General features: G+C 38.1%; 1 protein-coding gene across 1 annotated transcript in view; it reads left to right on the top strand.

Annotated features, from left to right (window-relative positions):
- Positions 1-24,078, top strand: part of LTBP1 (latent transforming growth factor beta binding protein 1) — a 187,590-nt gene that overhangs the window by 76,828 nt on the left and 86,684 nt on the right. Inside the window, exons 6-8 of the mRNA XM_058019741.1 lie at positions 5,641-5,865; positions 9,236-9,513; positions 20,455-20,557. Of these exons, the coding sequence (XP_057875724.1) occupies positions 5,641-5,865; positions 9,236-9,513; positions 20,455-20,557 (606 nt within the window). The remainder of the gene's footprint in view (positions 1-5,640; positions 5,866-9,235; positions 9,514-20,454; positions 20,558-24,078) is intronic.

Genomic DNA, 24,078 nt, shown 5'->3' on the forward strand with positions numbered 1-24,078 from the left:
TCCTTTATGATCTGAACTTGCTCCCCAAATTTCAGTATCAGGATGTTCCGTAGTTGACAGTGTAGCCTCCATTAGCCCCAGAATGAAATAGCACCACAAAGCTTGCTTATTTGGGCAGTAATTTGGCAAAATAGCAGTATTTATGATCCCATTCCCAAGTGGGGGTACATTACTTTTTTTTTAAGATCTCTTGGTAACATCAGTTTAAAAATAAGGCAGATTCTAATGAAGTCAGTAGCCATGTTCATTTGCAATAGCTGAGAACCCAGTTTAGGAGCTGTGTATTTTTTTATCATACAATTAGGTTTGAGCTGTGTTCCTGTTCAAAGTTTTTCCCTGCAGTGTTGCAGATTTTACCTCTTTCCAGAAGAAACCTCTCAAGTGCCTTCAGTATCATGGTCATGTAACTAGGCCAGTCACAGGAGCAGGGCATCACTTCACTGTTTTTAGTGGTGTGACAGAGGTGTTTCAGTATTTTAGGAGCAGAAAAAGTCATACTTATATCTGGTGCTGGAGCTCTTGCTGTCAGATCTACTTTTTAAAATTGCTTTTCCTTGTTGCAATGGAATGTTTAATATTAAAAGGCAAAATATAAACATTAGGATAAATTCAGAAGTGAATGCAGATGTATTATAGTCTAAAGGCCACTTAAAGATTTTCTTTTCTCCATTTGCATCCCCAAGCACAAGTTTGTGATATCAAGAGTATCTGAATCCTACTAAAGTAATGAAATAATTTATTTATTTTTTAACTTGCAACTTCTTTACATAATACCTCTGAATTACAGCCAGAAATCTGAAGAGAAAAGAGTTTAGGATCGATTAGTTAGAAAGTTGGGGTACCACTAGTTAAGAAAAAAAGGGGGAAAAGGTAGGGAAGAGTCTAAACCAGAGAGATAGCATCACTGCTGTAGTTCACACCTCTGTGCATTTCGTCAGTTACTGTAGGAGTTGCTGCAGTTAGAAAGTGGAAATAAGTTTAGAGCGATTGTGCCGATCCCTCTGTGGCACCTCTGGGTTTCAACTTTTACCTAAAGCTTGTGGTGTTTCAGAGCACTGTGTTATAAGAATGTTGCATATGGCAGTGTGACAATTTGCACTCAGTAGGTCTGCGTAGGAGTCCTGTGCTTTATGTGTGCTTAGTAACAGGGTGGATGAAAGATGCCCAAACAGCTGGGGGGCATGTAGTAATGCTGGATAACTGCAGTACTCAGAGACAAAATTATTCTGCTCTTTGTGATGCGTCCAGTGGAAATACTGTAATCTACATGGGCAGTTCAAGGTTTTCCTTGGCAAGCCTAGTGGTGTGATTGAATAGTGCTTACGCTTGAATTGTTGATAGCATGTAAGTAGAAAAGGCAAAGAGTGATGAGGGAAACTCATACGTTCCCTGAGGTGTAAAAGAAAAGGAATTTGGAGAGTCTGATGAGGAACATTTCAAAACCCATCTTCATTTTCTCTAACACTGGTTACAGGAAGGGAGTTTCCTTCCATCCTAAGGACTTGTTTGGGTAAGCATGGGCTATTTTTAAAGGATTAGGAGGCTTTAGGTGCTTGGAATTTGTTTTGTTACACATTGTTTTGATTAAATGAAAACATTTGGACTTGATTAAATTAGTTTATCTGGAGCTGTTTGAGGTTGTTTGAGTATCAAAAACAAATTAGATTATGTAATTACATGAACAAACTGTATTTATCAGTGGTTTCCTAGCTGCTTTGTTGATGATTTCATGCCCTGTACTTGTGTTTCCAACACATAGCTGTGGCAGCTTTATTGGAATTCATCTTGCAAATATTGTTTTTCTATGCATTGAGCTGTTCAGAGACTCCCTGTGGGGGCATCTTGATGCACCTTCTCTGCCTGGCTCATTTTGAACCGTGATGCTCAGCAAGAAAGCTTGCTATTAGCAATTAAATGCCCAAGGATGGGAAGAATACTTATAAGAGTTTGTGTTTTCTTAAACCTTTCTCCACATTTCTAAAGGATGTGTGCTCATTTATAGTAAAAAAAAATAAAAATTCAGCTTGTTCAATCATATGTTGTCTGTTCCTTAAGAGACCATTGAGAGATTTAGCTTACAGTAGACCTGAGTGAGGAAATTGTTCACTTTCTTAGATCCATTAATGCTTCCTTAGTTTAGTTTGTAAGATACCCACACATGAACTGAAATTTCTTCTTATCCTATGCTGACCTATCTTCACATTTTTATCAAGGTCTGAGCTAGAAGGTTTCACTCTATAGTGGATATTTTTATTTCTCCTATTTTCTTCTTTTCAGAGGAAATGGTAACAGCCCAGTGAGAATCAGGCTTCAGTGTACTCTTTATCTGAATGTCTGTTGAGAACTTTCGTGCAAACCCAGCATCTTCAAATGGCCTCTCCCAAAAAGCATGGGTCTGGTTTTTGTCAGGAATGTCCCTTATGCCTCTGGCAGTATTCTGCCATTAGGTTTTTTAGCCTCAATGACAAGACAAAACAAAGCAAAAAACTTTGAGGAGAGGTTGAGCTGTTCAAACATACCCTGACTTTATGTCCTGTGTCTATCTTAAGTGGTCCTTTCCCTGGGGCTCTTTGGTCTTTGTTAAACAGACATTCCCTGAGCCTTGTTAAGGAAAAGCAGTGGTTCCTTCCTCTGCCTTTTTGAAGGTTTATGCTCCTCCAGCTCACTTTTCTCAAATGGTCTGTGTGTATATTCCACTTCTAGTGATGTTATGTGCCTGTGATTTCCAGCACCAGTGTAATAATCAAATGCAACTCCTTTTCCTGGCCATAAACTACCTGAAGAAATCATGCAACAAAGAGTGTGGGCTTACACCTATTCAAAATAATTAGAAATTTTATTTCAGTGCTGTGTGGGTTTTTTATTTGGTCTTTTGTTTGAGGTTTTGGGGGTTTTTTTTAAGTTCTCAAAATATTTGCCATTTGAGATTGTCAAATTTTCAGTTTAGCCCGGAGATTACGTCCTTTTGTTTGTTTGTTTGTTTTGCAAGGCTGACTTGAACTTACAATTGAACATTTCAGAATTTAGAATTTTTATTACAGAACTTTATGTTCTCAGAATAGATTTCATGTATTCTTACTTAAACTTCCTTCCTCATACATTAGGCCAGAGATATAAATCAGTATCAGTTAACTGAGTGATTTACACCACATGATAATGTTGGAAGTTTGGAATTTATATATCTTGTTATGTTTAAATACTGAGGCATTAAATATTCTTAATTATTTACGTCAAACTAGACCTTTTAGTGTCATTTGTTTACACTTGTTTGCACAAATTATTTCGGTGGATATCCGAAGCAAACAGTTATGGGAAGGAATATGAACCAGTGCTTTTCTGTTGGCATCTTCCTTTCCAGTACTTTTAGCACAAACTTATTGCTCAAAAACAAAGCTTTTCATGTGCCTATTCATTCATTGCCACCAAATTCCTGCAGGAGAGGAACAGGTGAAGAGTACCTGGTGGTGCAGAGATATCCACACAACTTGGCCTTCTAGATGTCAATTGCTTTACAGGAACAGTAGCACAGAAGAAATTAATTTATTGGGTAGAAATTCTGGACATATTTATGTTGTTTAAAAGGTGGAATTTGCATGTTACCGTGTTTCCTCAATGCTGCAGTGAGGGAGAAGAAAATCTGTAAGGGTAGACCTCTTGCACTCAAAGAATTCCACAGTGAAACTACTTTTGTTAACCTTTATTTCACTGTACTTCCTTCAGACACCAAACTGCTCCTCCCTTAATGCTATTTCATATTGTTTCATTGTGTAATTTTACTTTGCATGAAAACCACCTTGTGTTCAACCTCATTCAGGCGCATCTTTAAAAGCACTAGAATTCTTTGTATGTTGTGTCTATTACAGTGCAGCTGCTTTTTTGTGGCTGCTCAGGAAGAAATCGTACCAGAGAGAGAGAGGTGTCTGTCATGCTTTAGTCACTGCTGTGGTCAACCCTCCTTCACTTTGCTCTGAAGTCACAGCAGTTCTGTGAGGATGTCTTTTATACACTCATCATGAAGTCCCAACAAGGGTTGGGACCCAAAAAAGTAAGGCTTGTGCTGTCATGGGTAGCCTTCCAAGGTTGACTTAGCACCATCAGCACAATGCTACAGCTTGAAGTACTTTCAGTCAGTTTATATTAAATGTAAATATAAGATAAGACAAGAAAAATATTAAATACACTTTTGCAGATACAGTGAAAAAACAATTCTGGCAGTTTGCATTGTGATGGACCTATCCAGCAATTGGGCACTGGCGTTCAGACCCTGTCCAGGCAATGTGAGGCTGCTCTGAGATGAGCCTGGCTGAATGGGTGTTTCTTGACCGTTTTCTGGGCCAAGGGAATTGCACAGCTGGCTTAGAACTCCTTGGACTGCTGAATGTTTTGTCTTCTTGCAGCACCCAACACACAGGTTCCTTTTCCAACACTGGCCTTCTATGGTATTCATAATAGTAATACCCTGTGGTTGTCCAGAGGTCACAGCAATTGGAGTAATGAACACTAGGTTCTAAATTACCTTGAATTATCTGCAATTTGTTATTTTTATTGTAATTCATTAGAGACCAAGCAATACCAATCCAGCAAAATGCCATGATTAATGTAAAGGTTCTTATTTTTTAAAGTCAGAAACTTATCTTAAATCTGACAAATGGATACTGAGCTCTGTTTCTCAAATACTATTTGATTACTGACAGAAATGACCTCTGTTTGTCTTGAACAAAAACTTATGGTATTTTTACTGTTGTTTTCACATCGTTTAGTTCTTGGAAATTTTGACAGCTCGTTTACATTGTGATTGATTATAGCACCCCACATTATATTTTCAGAAAGTGCTGAACCATGCCTATTACTGCCTGTATCTCTGAGTTGAGAAGTATTTTTCATTTGATGTCGTCATTTTTCATGTTTCATCTGATAATTTATATTGCTGTAAATGTGCAAGTGCTAGCTAGCACAGAAATAATTACCCTTGTCTTTATATTGGAGTTACAAGGTTTTAATGCTTTGGAGTTTGTCTATGAAATCATTTCAGTTGCATCTCTTGCTATTTTTATGATCTTTATGGGTGGATAAAAATTAGCTTCTTTTATCTGAAAAATAAATGTTAAGCACAAATCTAGATCCTCTGCAAAAAATAGTTTTCTAGAGACTTAAAAGTGAAAATGGAAAATTTGTCCCCAGTACTTTCTGTTCTTGGGTGAGTTTATTCAGACTTCCAGGAAAGGGTAAGTAGTCCAGGATTTTCAGAAACAGGTGGCTGACAAATAAGAGTATCTGTACCAAAGTGTGAGTAAGAGATGTAGCCAGACACCATATTAGTTTAGTGTCTGTCTTAATAGCATCATGAAATTAAAAAAAAAAATAGCTTGGATGTCTAAGGAAAGAATTGCTTTCTGTTTGTCATGCAGAGAAGATGCAAATGAGGCAGAGGTCAGAGATCACAAGGAGGGGAAGGGAAGTGGTTCTACCACAAGGCACCTAGAAGTGCATGTCAGATGGATAGTCCTTCCTCAGATGTCTGAATGAAGAACAAAGCTCTGCAACCCTATTCCTTTCCTCTTCAACTTGTGCATGATATGTGGTCAGATAATACTAAAGCTAAAGTCATTAACAACATTTTTATTTCTGTTTTCATTTCAGTTATTTGCCACCTTCCATGCATGAATGGAGGCCAGTGTAGTTCTAGAGATAAATGCCAGTGCCCTCCTAATTACACTGGTAAACTCTGTCAGATTCCTGTGCAGACTGCCAGTTCTCCAAAACTCTACCATCACCCGCAACAGGTGAACAAGGCTGTAGGATCACAAGTTATCCACTCTACTCATACTTTACCACTGACAATGTCTGGACAGCAAGGTGTAAAAGGTAACTTCTTTCTTAATAGGTATTTTTAACTTGTCGGTTTTAATGAATTATGTTGAGTAGTCAACCAGTAACAATAGTGCTACATCTACACATATCAAATATTGACACCACAACTTGAATCATGAGCTCACCAGAATGTGAGCATATTTTCCTCAATGACTGAAACAATAAGAAACAACTGTTATTGAAAAGAGGTTGTAGGTAAATTTACTTTGCTTTATGGCACAATTTAATGCAAATTGCAGAGTCAAGGGAAAATGCAGGGGATTTCTTCTAGAAGTGTAGACATGTTAAAAAAGACAATGATTGTGGCTGAGCAGAGTAAATTGCAGTGTACCTAGACAGTTGCAAGTGATTCCATGGTTACTAATGGAGAGAAGAGACCATGCTTTTCAACATAAAAAATCTTAAATCTAAAGTAAAATTAAAGATACAAGCCGTATTTATCTTGCATGACTTAGTAGAGTCTTATAAGTTAGTTTTGTGGGGAACTATTTAGTGTAGATAGGCCATGATATGATTCACTTAAATAGAACATTCCTTCTGGGTCAAATAAGAATATCATTTAAAAAATTTTTTAAATAGTGGGGTTTTCCTGCTGCTAATGCTGTGAAGAAAACAGCATTTAAGTCTGAAATGCATTAAAGTCTGAAAGTCTGAAACATGAAAGTTCATTCAGCTTTGGATTACTGTTTTCTCTCATACTTTTGTTGTGAGGTGAAAACTTCTGATTACTTTGAAGAGAAGTGTTGGATTTATTTCTTATGTGTCCTATGGGTCTAGGTAGTATTTTATCTGGGTGCGATCTTGTCCACATGAAGTGATTTTCAAGCATCAAATATTGTATGTATTTCCAGTATATTTCACAAATGCTTGTTAGATGTTGGCAGAAAAATTATCCAAAGAATTCACCAGCACAGAGCATGCCTTCCCCTGCAACTCAGATTCTCAACCTAGGACCTAATGTGAATTTTGTTTTCTTGTTTGAATTGCCAGATTGATTTTTGGTCAAGGGTCATTTTAAAATTACTTCTTCAAGGCTGGTATCTCTGAATAAAAAGAAAATATATAGGGAAAGGCATGAGGAGGCTCAGTCACTGGCAAATAGTTTCTGAATAACTTTGCTAAAAGATACTTATGATAAATATAATCTAATGTAGTAATCCTGTATTCAGAAAAGGACAGAGCTGTGAAGGAACTGTTGACAGTGTCCTGGAAATGGCAATGTTTTATAAGTACTTTTGAGTACCTCCTCCATCTGAAGAAGAGAATATAATTACCAAAACATTTAGCAAAACATCAGTTTATTTATCTGCCTATGTAATTCCAGATGAAATAATTTGAGATCGTGGACCACAACCCCCAAAATTTTAATACATAGTTACTCTTCAAATTCTCTCCTAAAATGCACAATAGGTTTCTCATTGCTAAAGAGTCTGACCTCTTGAATATTTTTTCCCGACCTTCAAATCCTCATTGGAATCATTAGCAGTCACAATGCCTTTTCTTCTCTTTACGTGTCCAAATGAGGACGTTGGATTGTTGAGAGATGAATATTTTATTTCTTTAAAGGAAAGAATAAAACAATTCATCCTGAAATGGCTGGCAAAAATAAAAATGAGCACATCTAGGCAGTGATCCAAGGCCTGGAGAGGATAGTGACAATAATACTGCATGGGAGAACCCAGCCTAAAATTGATGTTTTCAGCATCTGAACATCTGGATGGATTGAGAAACTAAAGCAGAGAAATTCAGTGATTTCTTTTGAGAAACTATATTTTTGAATCACTATTTCTTTTGAATCACTGTATTTTTTAGATTTAGCAGCTAGAGAAACTAGTTGAAGGGATCCCTCTTCATACATAAAAATATTGGGGTGAGTTTTGTTAGTTTTGTTCTTGTTACAGACAGACTAGGCTGTCTTGTCTTGCCCTCCAAACCCAGTCTAACAGCCTGAAAAGGACCTCACTGCTTCTGCTTGTAACACTGAAGCTTTCCCCTGGGGGTTTGCCTCTGGCAGACCTCATGTAGGTATACATTTTGCTCGTGGGTTGTTTTCAGCTACAAGCAAAATCTTTACCCTGCAGCCATATTTTGCTGACTTTCTACCATCTTCTTGCTGATGTTTCTGGCCGAGTACATTGACAATTTTCATAAATGAAACAATGCAGTCAGTGTAAAAACACGTCTGTTTCTTTTAAGGAAGTCTTGTGTGAGACCAATTAATCCTGATTATATGCATAGAGAAATGAAAATGTCAAAAACCAAAAGCACTTTCTCCAAAATATTATAATTTTAAAGTAGCTCCAATAAATGACATATGCCTCCTGAGGATTAGAGCTGAAATTACCTAATCAAGTTCTAAAGAACAGTTCAAACTTCAGGAGACAAGGAGATAATCCAGAAGACTGAACAGTGCAGTGTGCATCATAGAGAAAGCTGTATCAAATGGTATTTTTTGATTCTTGATGTTTGGAAGGGGTGCTGCCTGATGGATTGTGTGGCCTCAGGCAGCCTGTGCTGTACTTACTGACAAGACAGGCCCAGCTGGACACGGGAAATGCTAACTTAGCTATGCAGCTTTACAAACTCCATGGCTTGTTACACACCTCTCCTCCCTGCCCAACCCAATAATTTGATTTACTTTAAAGGGCATTTTGTGTTCCAGTGAAAAGAGGCTTAAGGGTCACAAGCAGTTCTGTGCAGGTTGCATTGACTGGAGGGTCTCAGTCTACATTCCCAGACTTAAAACTGCTACCATATTTAAAAACGGAAGTGTCTGAAAATCATTTCCTCCCCCTTTATCTGCCAAACCCTGAATTCAAAGTTCAACAAAGGGAGTGGTGATTTTAGATGGTTGAGATGCTGGCAGCTCTTGCAGGGGCGAACTTGGGACTTGGCAGGTACATAAAGATGAAGAGATGAAATCTGAAGCTTTTTCTGTGTTCCAGAGAAAGATGATGGATCTGAAAATGAAAATAAAGCTTACTATATATCCAAAAATAACCTAGTAGAGTATGAATTCTGGAACTTTGAATGGGATTCTTATTACACAGTATGACCACAAATATTAATGTCATACCAGCCAATTTGGACATCCATGTTTATCTAGCAGTCTTTACAATCCTATAATGTTGTTCTTTCTTTCATGAAGATTTTTCGTTTTCTTGATTTGTTAATGAGACTTGATGTGTTCTTTAGCTTTCCCTCTAACCTCCAAATTTGGCCTTCATTTATATTTCAGTCACTTCAAGGCACTCTGTAAAAATTCTGATTTACAAAAAAGAAATGTCTTAGAGGTGCCTAAGATGTCTTTTTCACATATTTTATTACCAATTTCTCTTATGTGTTTTTCCTTCAATTATTTTAGTGAAGTTCCCTCCTAACATAGTGAATATCCATGTGAAACATCCCCCTGAAGCCTCAGTTCAGATCCATCAAGTGTCAAGGATTGACAGCACATCAACAGGACAAAAAGCGAAAGTACCTCAGCCAGTACATCCACAGGTCTCTTACCAAGGTCTTCCATATCAGAAGACCCAGAAAGGACATACAACTTACACAAATCAACAACCCATTCCTCATATGTTTCCTGTTTCAGTTAAAACTCAGCTTGGGCGCTGCTTTCAGGAGACTGTTGGGACACAGGTAAGAAATGTTTGCTAAGGCTTGCTGAGACAGGTAGCTTTAAAACTCTGTTATAAAGGAATGAAAAAAAAATCAAAAAATCCAGCAATTGGAGGGAAAGGACACGTTTGACGTTCTTTTCTGCAAGAAAATTATTTTGAGAATGTAACATTTTTATTAAGTAACAAATTTTCCTCTTTCTCCTTCAAGATAATGTCTTTATTGTCCGTGGACTTGGGTCCCTGACATTTTGGTTTCAATTATTTTTTCCATAGCTTTTTCTTTTTCTCATGGACATTCCTATTCAGCAATTTTATATGTTTTACAGTATTTGAGACTAATATTTTGAGTCTGTTGAGACTAATATTTTGAGTCTGACCATTGAATGGGGTAGAAAAATCATGAAAGCCAACTGATTGTTCACTAGAACATTAAAACCTTAGTTCACTTAAAAATACTGTGTTGACATAATGTTTTTCATATGACTATTCAAAATTGTGTATCTTCTTTCAATCCTGAAAGCATTTTAATAGCAACATGTGGTTTTATATTTGCATATATATTTGAATATATATATATTGAGACTATAAAGATATGTGAAAAGATGATTAAGGAGTCAGTAAAATCCTGTTATTTATTGCTTATTACCTTCCTGAAATGTGGCTTTTCAGATCAAATGTCCTTAAGGTGAATGCATGCCTCAGACTGCAATAATGTGTAAGGTTCCAGGAAAAATCGCTCATTTTGGGACGTAATGTTAGAGAATAAGTATGTTGTTTTTCAGGCTAAAAGATACTCTGACTCTATCATTGAAGGTGTGAATTTTAAGTTTATCACAAAGGTTGCTTTGCTTTTGGTCCTTCCGGTAATATGCACCTAAATTTAGCCAATTTTCAAGCATCAAATATTGTGTGTATTTCCAGTGTATTTCACAAATGCTTGTTAGATATTGGCAGCAAAATTATCCAAAGAATTCACTGGCACAGAGCATGCCTTCCACTCAAATGGACATCACTCATCACTCCTGAGATGGAAGAGTGGCGCAAAATGCCCTTTACAAGTGTTTCTTCTGGCTGTTTCTTCCAGCTGAGAGTGAATTTTTTAGAGGCTCTTAAATTGTGTACAACCCCTGCCTTCACCCCACAGAAAAAAGAGGGAAGAGACCTCAATCCCTTACTCACAGATGGGCAAGGAGTTTGGAAAGGATCAGCAATGGGGAAGAGACAGGAGCAGGAGTAGGATGCAGTCAGAAGCAGGGTGAAGGTGACGTAGTTGTCAGGCCCACCTGCTATGGGCAGAATGTTGAACTTAAAAATCAAAGTTCCTTAGTCTCAGTCTCCTGCCATCTCCAATAAGTTGACATGAGGATGCTTAAAAGTAATCCATTCTGCAAAAGGCAATGGAAGAAGTTAATTTAAATTTAATTTGGTTGTTGCATACCAAAGATTTTTTTAGAAGACCAAAGTTTGCATATGGAACATTAAAGGCTAGACTTTACTAATTTTCAAATGATTGGTTTGGGATCTGCGCTTTTAATTTACATTGGTGAGTTCTTCATGATTGTCTGTTTCAAGCATATTAAAATTTTCATTTTTCTTTTTCAACAAGTGTTAAAGCACATGAACTTTCAAATGAAAGTTCATGGGTTTTACATGAAAAAATATAACAGGACCTGTGTTTACAACCATTTATCTCTATTTCCTAAAATGGTCAGTCTAAAAAGCATGGCATCATAATGTGCAATCCTAAAAATCTGGAAATAAGTGTAACAATTAATAGTTGCTTATTATTTTTTGATATTTCTCTTTGTACTCATAGATAAAGGAATACAAAGTTACTTCCTTGGTCTTACACTTTGCAATGAGTGCTCTTTTATCTCCTATCTCCTTTTAAAGGGGGAGAAAAGGGAAAATAAGCTTGCGTTACCCTAATGTCTGACTTGCAATCTTACTAAATGCTTAGTCGCCAATTTTTATAACTTTTTTTCAGTATTTCCCTGGAAATACTCAAGAAAGGGTGCTGCCTCCTAGTTTAGAACAGTGCATGTTCTCAGTTTTTACAGATTTCATTGATCAGTGTCCATCTTGAAGAAGAGCATAGTAAGGATTTCAGAGGCATTCTGTTACAGTGATGGTTCAATTTAGAATTGGAGCTGTAGAATGGCATTTTGTAGAACATTAATTTAAGACCTTGCCATAAATATAGATCTAAGTGACTCATTTACCTTTCAATTTGAATCTGAAATGTTATTGTTTTTTTGAAGCCAGTCAATGCTTGTTATTTATGTTAAATATGCCTTGAACTGGGAAAGGCAGCTTTTTTTTTTAAGTACTTAATAGACCTACTCTTAAAGAATTAGGTTTTCAGCTTCTTTCATACTTGCTTTGCTGTGTCTGTGGGTTCTCTCTGTTTATTCAGATGCAATACTAAAATGAGCTTTCCCTATTAGTAGCCATGTGTTGCAAGTCCTTTCTGGAGTTGATGCTGGATAATTTTGATACCCATACTTAGTTCAACAATCATCAGTGTTTATACATTTTTTTGCAGGGTGGATTGTGTATTTGGCTTCAGAAATGTTTTCTTAAATATCCTGGGATCCTGAGACGACTTTACTGTCTGTAGAGCAGATTGGTTGAAAGATTTGTGTGTGGCCTCTTGTAGACAAGTCAACTAAGTTGATTAGGGCTTTGCTGAACTTACTCTTGGTCCACACTAAAAGCACAGGATTAAAACTGTATCAGGATCTCTTTTGTGGTTTTGTGTGCATGTGTAGCTTCTACCATTCTGTTTCTCCCCATCCCTTGTTCTCTCCTTCTTTTTCCTTGAGTTTCAGCTGCTCTTCAGTTACAGGTCCTTTGATTTTAGTGCTCTGAGGTTTTTTTCATAATCTTCGGTGGAATATTTTTCATCTCCCAGCACGTTCTTCCTTGCCCCACCTTTGTTAAATTCCCTCAATGTATCTCATTCAAAACCAGTAGGATATTCAATTTCCCAGACACAGAGAGTGCATTTTCTGCAGTGAGTTTCCAAGCAAGTGCATATTGTTACAGTTAGCAACTGGAGCCACCTTGAACTGAAGTTTAGAGGACATTATGGCACAGACAGTTGAAAATCTGGTCATATTGCAGGCCTACAATCACTTTTCATTAATGACATAGGAATTCTTTCAGACCTTCTCTTTCCTTAGCTGTCTGTAGTATCATAAGTGACTGTAACCAAGGACAGCAACCATGAGAGCAAGCTAGTAAAAGGTCAATGAAAATATGTCAGTCTGCCAGCTCAGAAGGACAGGGAGAGTAGAGGGACAAGAGAAATGAAATTTCCCAGTTTAATAAGAATAGATAAATAAAGATATAAATTTTGTAAATAGTGTACACACGTGTGTATGTGTTGTTTAACTGTGATTGTTCTCTGAAGCACGTCCTCAGCACTGTGAAGTAAAGTGGAAAGAAAACTACAAAAGTATCATTACTATTTGAATTTTTAAAAGATATTACAGGAAGAAAATAGTGTTTTAGATGGTTCTGTTTTGTTCTCAAGTCAATTCACTTTTCCTGGCTGCCTCTCTTTTCTCTGAGTGGAGCACTCAGCATTTATTTCTCCTCTGGGAGATGTTAATGGTGATTGCTCCAGGATAACTTATCATGTTACATGGTAGCCCACAATGATACCTCCCACAAAAAAGTTGTGGCTCATCAAACTCTTTCCTAGTACCACAATGATTTTTGCAGGATATATCATAAAGCATGTTAAACTGCAGCCCATAAACTTGCTGCTGACATAAAAATATAAAAAACAAACCTTTACCTAAACTTGCCTATTGTTGATGTAGAGGAAATAAGGGCTTGAAGTTGGGAAACAGACAGAATGGAAGCAGTAGGACAAAAATGGCAATTAAGATGGAGAGCAGTAAATTTTTGGAGAGCACGCTATAATGATGCCTTCAAAAGCTGGAGACTGGGTGTAGTGTCCTGCAAAATGTTTTACATCCATGTACTCCTTTATTTCTGAAATCCAAGGAGTTGGTCATCTTAGACCACTGATTCACTAAGTCCTATTTAGTAAGCAAGCAGATAAGGAAGATTTTGTTTCTCTTTAATTCTTCCTCTTCAGATTATTTTAATTTTAATTCTAATAAAAATGCCTTTATTATGACACAGGATATCTTATATCCCAAAATCCTTCTACAGCGTCAGTAGTGTACCTAGTAAAGGCTCTGTTGATATTCTTGAGTCCTGTTGATTTTGCTTATAATTTCTTTACATTTAAATCCAGAAAAGAATGCACTTGCCTGCTGTCCATGAAAATCCATATAAAGATAATTGAGCACTACTTTTTTCACCCCTTAAGACACTTTGAAAGTTTTTACTAAGTATATTCATGTGTTTTCCGCTTTCCTATGGTAACTGCATTGCAGTAATATTATCACTAAAAAGTGGGGTTTTTCCTCAAAGTTATTTGGGTCTCTTCATTGCTTCAATGTAAAAAAAATTTCAAAACAGCAAGAAATTGGAGAAGTTGGTACTGCAAAAAATTCTTCTAAATCAGACTCTGTCTGTCTAGATTCACATGTAATGCTGTGCTCTTCTATGGATATTTTTGGGTATTAGGTTTACAGAAAGATACTTCTAGTGATCCCAGCATCTGTAGTTTAAAAACAAAATTAAAACCATTGTTATTCTAGAGAGAGACAGATACTGAAATTGCTTACCTTGATGAAAGGAACACAGGGCAAAATGTCCAGAAGAGAAGCTGGCTATGAAGTCATGTCTGCCTATCCTTGTTCATTCCTCCTCATGTAACTGCTGAGAGGAGCTGGACTGCTCTCTGAAATGCTCACTACAAGAATTTCAGAAATACTGTCTTCTGATCCCCCCTTCTTGTTGTGGCACTTCAAATTCAAGTCCGTTCCAGGTTGCTATGTTGGGGGGTATATGTTCCATTCCTCACTTTTTAGTGGTTTGCTGCATGATGCTTTAAGCTTCCCTTGCAAAGTTCTTTAAAAGGTGTTGCAGAAAAGGTCCATAATTGTTACACCTCTGTTCAAAAGGACACCTGAATTAGAGTTGTCTTGGTATCATGAAGTGAAGTTTGGTGGATTATTATGATACTTTGAAAAATCATCTTAAAGAAAATCTCAATATAGCATCTATAGCAGACAAAAGAAACATATTTTTGATAAATTAATGGTTTTAATTCATTTATTTTAATTATTGAAATGTTTTAATAAGTAACATTAATGATGAACACTAGGAAAGACTTTTGCAAATTATAAGGATTGTCCATTTTTCAGTGCAATCAAAACCCTCACATATGCATTCGAATGTGTTTCAAATGCTGCTTAGTATGTTTATCAACAGATATTAGTTAACCAACATCTTAAGTGGGATAAATTTCTATGGAGACAGTTTATTTAATACTTTGTTTCAGCAATATCTTTTACAGGAAAAGTTTGTTTTGGTTTGAGCAACACATTTCTGTCTGCTGTCAGACTTAATAGAATACAAAATAAAGCCAAATGATAGGTGGCAGCTGGAAAAGGTCAGAAATTATCAACATTGTATCATGGTCAAGATTCTGACTGCAAATCATTAAGCATTTCCTTCATTCCGACAAGGGCATACACTGGCTGGGTACTTAACTTTGAGAATATGCATTCAGTTTTTAAAAACTGGGCTTAGATAGTTGATGAGTTTTTCATGATGGGAAATATTAAACAAAGACATCAAAGTTTTTTAGTTAGAAATCAGAACAGCAAAATATGTTGGTAGCCCTTAAAGCCTAACCCAACATACTGATGCTACTGTGTGCAATACAATCATAGTGTAGTGTGGAAGTGATGACAGCAGTGATATGCCTGTTGAAGTTATTCATTCAACTGTATAAGCATCCCTGTCGAAGTTCAGATTTAAAAAAACATTTCCTGGGGAGGTAAATTTCAGGTATTTTCTTTTTTTGACAGTTGCATGAAATGAATTTTGGTATTTATCTTCTTTAGGAAGGAGAAGTGATATAGTTTTGTGCTTCGTACTGGTACTTTTTCTCTTAGAGCACTTTTAAAACCTCTTTTCTTTAGAATAGTCTTAAAAATACCATCTCATAAAATAAAATAACTGTCTGGAATTCCTTGAAGCTCATGGTTTGGCTTCTGAAGTTCTTAAACAAATAGACTGTCAGAAATTGGTGTGGATTCATTTGCAGGATTAATGTTTCATTTGCAGTAGTTTCTTTGCAAGATCAATACTCTGAAATATCAGAAGATTAAACATGTATCAGATACCAAAACCACCAAACATTGTTTTAATTACTCAAATAGAAGAAAGCTGGATAATTTTTACTTGCTTATGAAGAATGTTCTGCTTAAGCCAAAACAAATTCTTTACCAGTTCTTCTGGAAAGTCTGGAAGTATTTAAGTTTCTCTCCTCTGCTTATGAGACAATGCCTGTTAGTGAGCCAGTGCTACATGGGATAACACTCTTCATTTGTAACAACCTGTCATTCAGCTGGTCAGTAAGCTAATTAAGAATGTCTGTTAATTGTTTCAGTAATACAGTGTATTGAGTTTGAGGTTTCTTGCTCTGTTTGTCGTTCCTATAGGAAAAAAAAAAAGAAGCAACAATCCAAGGTCTGTGCCTGTTGAATAGTTTGCAGAAAGTTAAACAGTGTATCCATTCACTTCTGCTATTGTGGTATGTGAAATGCAGTCTTTTGAGCTGTATCCCAGAGTCATTAGCTATTAGCTCAGGCAAAGCACCTATCAGTTTCAATCATAGCTAATCATGTGACACTCCTTTATTTATGTCTGTATTGTGGTTTTAACTAACAGCTTGTGACAGGGATTTGTAGATGGGCTGCACAGGAGCAGGAGTCCCAGGAAACCTTGTGGTCCCTTGGCCAGAATCCTCTGCGGCTGCTCTGAGAGTAATTGCCAGACTGGGCTCCCCACTGCACTTTACAGGGAGCTGAATAAATTTCCTCCACTGCCTTAGCAGATGAGTTGCAAGGATATAATCCTTCCTTTTCCCTGCCATTGGAAATGGTGCAGCTTATTGTGTCAATACACAGCTTAGCTCTCTAGGACTGTGGAGATGGGGCAGAGGCTGGAGTCTGGACAGGGTAACAGAAGGTGATGTGGCTTGGGGTGGCGTTTGTGCCCCAGCACAGGGTCAGCCAGAATTTCAGTCTTCCAATGGGAATATTCAGTACTTCCTTCAGTTATATAAAATATTGGCACAGAAGCCTAGGCACGCATGAGGAAAAATATGTGGATTTGAAACAATACTTTCAGTGTCTCTGAGTGCTTTACCCAGGAAGAACTTTGTTTTATAGCAGTACCATGTGTTCATCATACTGCTACTACTGCTGAGCCTCTTTCAGCACAGTTGAGCTCTTTTATACCAAACCTTCATGACTTTTTTGCCTTCTGAACCAGTAAGACTTATTTCCAAATCATAAGCTTATGACAGAGATATCATTCATGAAAATCTGTACTCCTTTCCAGGAGCCCTCAGGAATACAGACTAGATTAGTTTAAAATATGTGTATATGATGGATAGAATAGTGTAAACTTAAGCTTAAAGAATGGCATTATCTTCATGCATAGTCCAGCATGCCTGTGTTTAGTTTTCCTGCTTATTTTAGGCCTATAAGTGTGTGTTGGAGTTGTGTAGAATGGTGAAACAAACTAAAAAACAGTTATGGATTCCTCCAAGTGACTTTTCCAGTCACTTGTGAGTCAGAGACTGAAAAAGACTGTCTGAAGAGCTTATGAGTTCATCTTGGTAGTAGGAAGTGTGTTAATACTTTTAAAGTGGAAAGGAATTACCTATAAAAGTTTTTGAGACCTGTAGAAATAGAGCTTCAGTTCCTATATGCTTAAGGCTGCTGAAAGGAGCGAGCATCTTGAGAAAACATCGGGCTAAGGAACAGTTTGTGCAGTGCCATGCGTGTTTAGAGTATCTGAAGCACTACTAGATGAACCAGAGAAATCAGGGTTTATTAGCCGCAGAAGAACTCTGTTTCTGCTTGGATTAGGACTTTGCTGAGCACTCATGTTTTGTGATGCATATCTCCAAAATTACACAGATCTTAAGGCAATAGGAGCCCCATGTGGGAGTTGCTTTTCCTTGTTGCCCAGTTTCTACAATGATCTGGATGTTAACCAAATTATCATTGATTCTTCAAGCTTTAATTCACCATAGAAGCAGTGGGAGCAGCAGCTTTAATCATTGCCAGCTTTTACTGACAGAACTGCAAATCACAGTTGCCAGATGACTCAGACTTTGGCATCCTTATTTTTGCTCATGATTTTTATATGGAAATTCGAAAAAGTTATGACCACAAAGATCATGATTTTCAGTGGAGTGCAAATACTGTAGCACCACACCTAAATTGTAAGTGGGCTTTAGTCCATCTTCCTCCTTCTCCCCTCCTTTTTTTTCCCCCTTCTTCTCTTTTAGCTTGTTACAATTAGATGACACGTTTTCTATTTTGGGGAAAAAAGGTGGGGGGGCAGTTCATGATGACATGTTGGCTGTCATGTTAGTGGAATCTTGCCTTGACACATGCAAGCTCCTGGGATGTGTCCTTGAAGTTTTGACCTTGAAGAGAAACACTGGGTGTTAGGTAATGTGCCTCACTGCCCAAATGCTCCATTTCTGAGATCATAAGGGGAGATCCAACCCCAGCCTTGATTCCTCCCATTTCTTTTTGCCGACTTGTAAAACCGAGGTACAGTGTGGGGAGAAAAGCTGGGTGCAAAATGCCTTAGCTGACTCTTGATAACAGCCACAGTGTATGACTTTACTAAGTGGCTTCTCTGTCTTTGAAAAAGCTCTAGAAAAGGGATGGAACATCTGTAACTATAAAGCAAAGGTAGCTGTGGTTATAAAGTAAAATGGTTCTTCCTGGAGCATGCCTGCCTGGGATTGCAGGTTGAGAAAACCAGCATTGTGTAAAGATGTAACTTGAACTCTGTAAGGTTTTAGGGTAACCACATAGAGGAGGCATTATGAGTACTCTCCAGTTGAGCTTCTGGGATGTGCAGGACAATCTGTGTATCCTCTAGCAAGGGCAGTTGGAAGAGTTTATTTCAGTTTTGAAAACAGCAGAGCTGCTGTGGCAGAGGAACTTGTACAGAATTCCCCATTTATGCATCTTGATGGTATTTCTGAAGTACCAGGCTGGGACTTGCTTATGGAAGCAGAACTCAGTGGACTCTGACTGATGGTGAGATGGTCAGTGGTCTGCCTTGTATTAACCCTACCAGTGCCTAAGCCAGAGGAGTGCAAGACAGCTGAAAGATATGCATTCACCTGGGGTAAACCTGGGCCTACATCTGAAAAGTGGGACTTGCTGAGGTACTCCACTGTTTTAACACAGCCTAATACCATCCCGGCAAAAACTATTTCCCTCCCTTGCAATATAGGAAAATTTGTCATCAGACCCACTCCAGACAGTAATGTGAAAATGTACTCCTAAAGTTGCACAGTAACTGAGCAGTCTGTTTGAACCTGTTTGGCCACTCTGTTCTTTTGGCTGTTCATGTGCCATGCCAAGCTGAGGCTCAAAGCACAGGTGGTGCTAACCTGTGTGTGGGTAATGGGCAGAGGCACACAGTAGCCATGCCAAGTTGCCCTGGTGCTAAAATCTTGGACATATGTGGCTGGCTGTCACTGAGATGGAGGACACTTCAAATTTCTCACATATCCCTTGACACAGATCTGAGCTTCAGGTGCTGCACATGCTGAGCTGCAGTCTGATGTTTAAATGGTGAACTGGTGCTGCTTTTAATTTGTTGTGATGCTTCAGGATGTGTCTGGGGAGTATCTGTGAGAGAAAATGGCTGGGATGATGCTTTGCTGGGCCTCCCCATGCAGAGGGGACCCTCTGATGAGTCAGAACCCTTTAGAAGAGCTTGCTATCCTGTTAGTAGTCACACTGTAAAGCTACACAGGGTAACTTTGCTTTAGAAATATCATTGGCTTATGTATGACAGTATGATTAAGATCACATTGGAAAAATTTTGGGAAAGCTGGAGGAAGCTGTCAGTGCCTGTGCATTCAGCATGTGTGTGTACTGTAGAATGACTGTGTTACTAGCTAAGTGAGAGCAACCACAAGGCCACACCCTGTGGCATAGGATGAGCCAGCTATCTTGAGCTGAAAGCTGTGTGGCAATGAACATTTGGGTCAGAGCTTACAGGCTGTCAGAAAGCAGAGTTAGATTAGGGAAAGTCTATTCACGCCATACTGAGGATTCACACTTCAGCACATTAGAATTGTTTGCTGCAGTGCCTATTTATATCACATTTGCTTTGAAAGTGTTACTAAGTGCAGCTGTTGTGGACTTCTCCTGGGCTTTATGTCTTTCATTGTATACCAAATTAGCAGGTTTAGATGTTTGAAGGGGTCTTTTTAATGTCTGCAGCTGAAATACATTTAAGCTTTCTTTACCATGCAAAATGGAAGAAAATTGCGAAAGTCAAGAACATAACTAGTATGTTGTAAGCTTCCAAATATTAATAGTCTTATCATTATGAAGAGTAATAAGTATGTTATTGATTGGTGGGGAAATGGAAATTGACCTCAGAAATAATAAGGTATTTGAGATAATTCATAGAGCTTTTGAAAAAGTGGACAAGCATGTTTTCATGATGAAAACGATAGCTGCCAATGGTGAATTACTACCTTAGAAATATACTCATTCATTCCTATGACATACTGTTTTCTTCTTCTTTTCAAGGCAACATGGGGGAAGATAATAATGTCTTTTAATGTGTTCATGCCTGTGTAGAGAGCCTCTGCAATGTGTGAGCACCATTTTAGTTCAGTTAGGAACTCCATTGAATCTTCAGTGTCTCAGCAAGAGATTGACCCAAAATGACTGAAAAAGAACATTGTACTGCAAGTGAGTGTTGTACAGTATCACTAACCAGAGTATTCTTCACCTGACTATTTCAGTGTGGCAAAGCACTTCCTGGCCTTTCCAAGCAAGAAGACTGCTGTGGAACCGTGGGTACTTCCTGGGGTTTTAACAAATGCCAGAAATGTCCCAAGAAGCCATGTAAGTGCTATTTTATTGTTATTCTTGTGGCTTTTTCCGCTCAAGTAGTATTTTCCTTTTTTCAGAAGGAAAAATACCGAAGGAACCTAGTAGAAAAAATGTGCTATGATTTGATTAGGGACAGGTTGTAGAAACTGGAATTCCCTTGCATGCCAACAGAGTTACAATATGCAGGCACTTGGTGCAGCCAGCAAAGTTGACGTCATAGGGTTTTTCCCCTGCTTCTTCCTCCTTTGAGTTAGTGATGGACTGTTGCATTTACTCAGTGCAGGAAGAGTAATCACATTGATTTTCCAGCTGGACTTCTTTTTTTTTTTTTTAAGTTTGCAGAGAAATCTTGAATTAGGGAGGCGCCAGTTTCTGCTTGGAGAGAATGCGGTGACCTCTTGGGACTGCAGATGAAATTCCATGTTTGGAGCCAAGGTCTTCCAGGCTCTAAATTGCTGGTTGCTTTTTTTTCCTCTGCTTTTGAAATATCTTACCCAATAATTAGACAATGACAAAGACTTTCTTCAGCATTTTATTAGGATTTGACATCATATTATAATGAGAAAAGAATTTAGTATTATTTGCATGATTGGTGAGGATAATATCTTGAACTTTTTGTGAATTCTATAATTGTTGCACAGGAATAATAATACTTCTGTGTCATGTCATATTTTCAGCATTAAATGAAAGATGGGAAAAGATAATGTGATCTCTGTTTTGCAGATGGAGTGGACTTGCATTTACTGGACCAAAAATAGGTCATTAAATTGCAGTCATTCTTACCTAGTTCTTCTAGGGACCCTGTTATTCAGATAGCAATACTGGAAATATGTTCAGTGTTTGATTTTTTTGGAAGCATGTGCTTCTCTGAAAGTCGTAATGTGGATGTAAATACAATTTCAGCAGAAAATATGCTATTACTCCTATTTCTCTGTCTCCTCCTTCCATAGGAGACTGATATAAATTTATGATAACTCAGTCTGATTTGCTAGTTCCTGAAACATTCTGTGTGTTTGAGTATGTCTATCTTCTGACATGCTTTAGAAAGAGAGCCTCCTTGGGTGTTTGAAGGTCATAGTTAAGAAGTCTCAGGTATCTATTTTATTCCTGTAGCATGTAAATACAGTTTCTAAAAGGAGCATACGTGCCCACAGTATAAAACTGAACAAAGACAAGTGCCAGATTCTGCACCTGGCCCCGGGCAGCCCCGGATGTATGTACAGACTGCAGAGTGAGAGGCTGGAGAGCAGTGCCAGTCAGAAAGTTGAACCTGAGCCAGCAGTGCCCTGGCAGCCAGGAGGGCCAGCCCTGTCCTGGGGGGCATCAGGCACAGCATCACCAGCCGGGCAAGGGAGGGGATTGTGCTGCTCTGCTCTGAGCTGGGGCAGCCTCACCTCAAGTGCTGGGGGGCAGTGTTGGGTGACACAATATAAGAAAGAAATTGAACTGTTAGAGAGTGTCCAGAGGAGAACCATGAGGATGGTGGAGGGCCTTGAGGGGAAGCTGTATGATGAAAAGCTGAGGTCACTGGGTCTGTTCAGCATGGGGGAGACTGAGGGCAGACCTCACTGCAGTTACAGCTTCCTTGTGAGGGGAACAGGAGGGGCAGGCACTGATCTCTGCTCTGGGATGACCAGTGACAGGACCCAAGGAAATGGCCTGAAGTTGTGTTAGAGGAGGGTTAGGTTGGATATTAGAGAAAGGTTCTTCACCCAGAGGATGGTTGGGCACTGGAACAGCTCCCCAGGGAAGTGGTCACAGCACCAGCCTGACAGAGTTTGAGAAGGGTTCAGGCGATGCAATTGAGCTACAACTGAAATCTAGTTCATCAGAATCATAGTGACAAGTGAAATGTTGCTTATTTTTGGATGTAGGTGTGATACGAGAAAAATCAGAAAAGAGCTGAAATGTGTTTCAACCAAAAATTGATTGGAGCTACTAATACAAATTTTTGGTGCCTGATTTGAAAGGAAGCACACTTGCTTATTCTTCACAGTTCAGGTAAAATATTCATTGTCTCAACCTGGAATCCACAGTAGATGTGTGGATCAGGCAGCTGCTTAATGGCACAGTGCTCAGCACAGTGTCAAAAGCAAGCAAACAGGGAAACTGTGATGAACTTCTGATCCACAGGTGCTTCCTGAGTGGGTGCAGAGAAGTGCTTGAACTCAACCTAAAACCTCTCCTAAAGGGAAGTCTACCACTCTTTTTTCAAAGCACTGAATAATTTCTTTAAATGCTAATGAGATGAGCAGTGTCCTTTTGTTATACAAAAGTTTAATGACTAGCATGCTTGCTCCAGATGGGACACTTCAGAGTTCCTTTATCTGCCATAATAATTTCTGATCTACATTTTATACCTATGAGGAGATGCCCTAACCCATAAAATGTAGAAACAATTCTTGGAACAGATCTAGGAACCCAGTCTCTTTCCCAGAGCCCTTAATTACTCACAGTATGAGTCATGCTCACTCCTGCTTTCTGGCTCAATTTGGAATTGTTTTTTTGAATGTAACTGTATGATTTCAGGAGGAGACAGAGAATGGTGCCACTTGGAATAATCCTCTTCTTCTAATTAAAGCATTCCTGGAAAGTAAGGATTTGTGACTCCTTGACGTAATAGGACACATTTCTCATCTTTCTAGGTGGGAGTTCTCACTGTAGGTTACTGTTTTAAGAAGGGAGGAGGAGAAGGGTGCGCTATCTATTTTTTCCAAATTAAAATACAGTGTCGTCATATCAAGAGTGTGATTTGGTACGTGTACGATTCAAGAATATTCATTGAGTCTGACAAAGTTTAGTAACAGTTGTATGTATTTTCTCTAGACAACATTTGATTTAGGAATGATTCTAAGCATGATGCTGTTTAATCATGCCACGTCTTAAGGCAATGCTACATAGATGCAAATGGTGAATTTTTAGATTTTTTAGAATTGAAGGTGATACATTTAGTGTGTTGCAGGTGTTTAATTGATCTTACAGCATCGTAAAATGTTATAGGTGTTCAGTTTGAGCTGCGGCACAAAACCTGAAAACTGAAAATCTCTTCTGGATCTGGATCTCTTCCAAGTATTATTTGGGCATAGGTGTCAAACTGAACCTCATGACAGTATCGAAGTGTTACGGTTCTGTAGAGTAAACAATTTCCAAAGATAAATGTAAATTTGTTAGAAGATTTAGTGGAAGTCTAGAGTGGATGCTGAAGGATTTATATTCATCAAGTGTTTTTATTTTTACAACACTGAGAATGTTTCTGTGGTAAAAATAATATGCATATATTATGGACATAAATTTATATGATATTGGATGGGAAAACTTTAGAGTCAAGTAAATAAATAGTAAGTTGTCAGTTAAGTGATATCTATAGATGTGTCTCACCAGGTTAAGTTAGTCCCACATTCTTCCCATATAATTCCGACCTGTTCTGATATTTCATTAAATTGGTGTTACCCTTTTTATTGTAGATATTTTGGAAGCAAACAGGCTTCCTTTTACTTTTATGGTTTTATGCCTCATAGACTTCATTAAAAGTG

Source organism: Melospiza georgiana, chromosome 3, assembly GCF_028018845.1.
Source record: "Melospiza georgiana isolate bMelGeo1 chromosome 3, bMelGeo1.pri, whole genome shotgun sequence".
NCBI classification, from domain to species: Eukaryota; Metazoa; Chordata; class Aves; order Passeriformes; family Passerellidae; genus Melospiza; species Melospiza georgiana.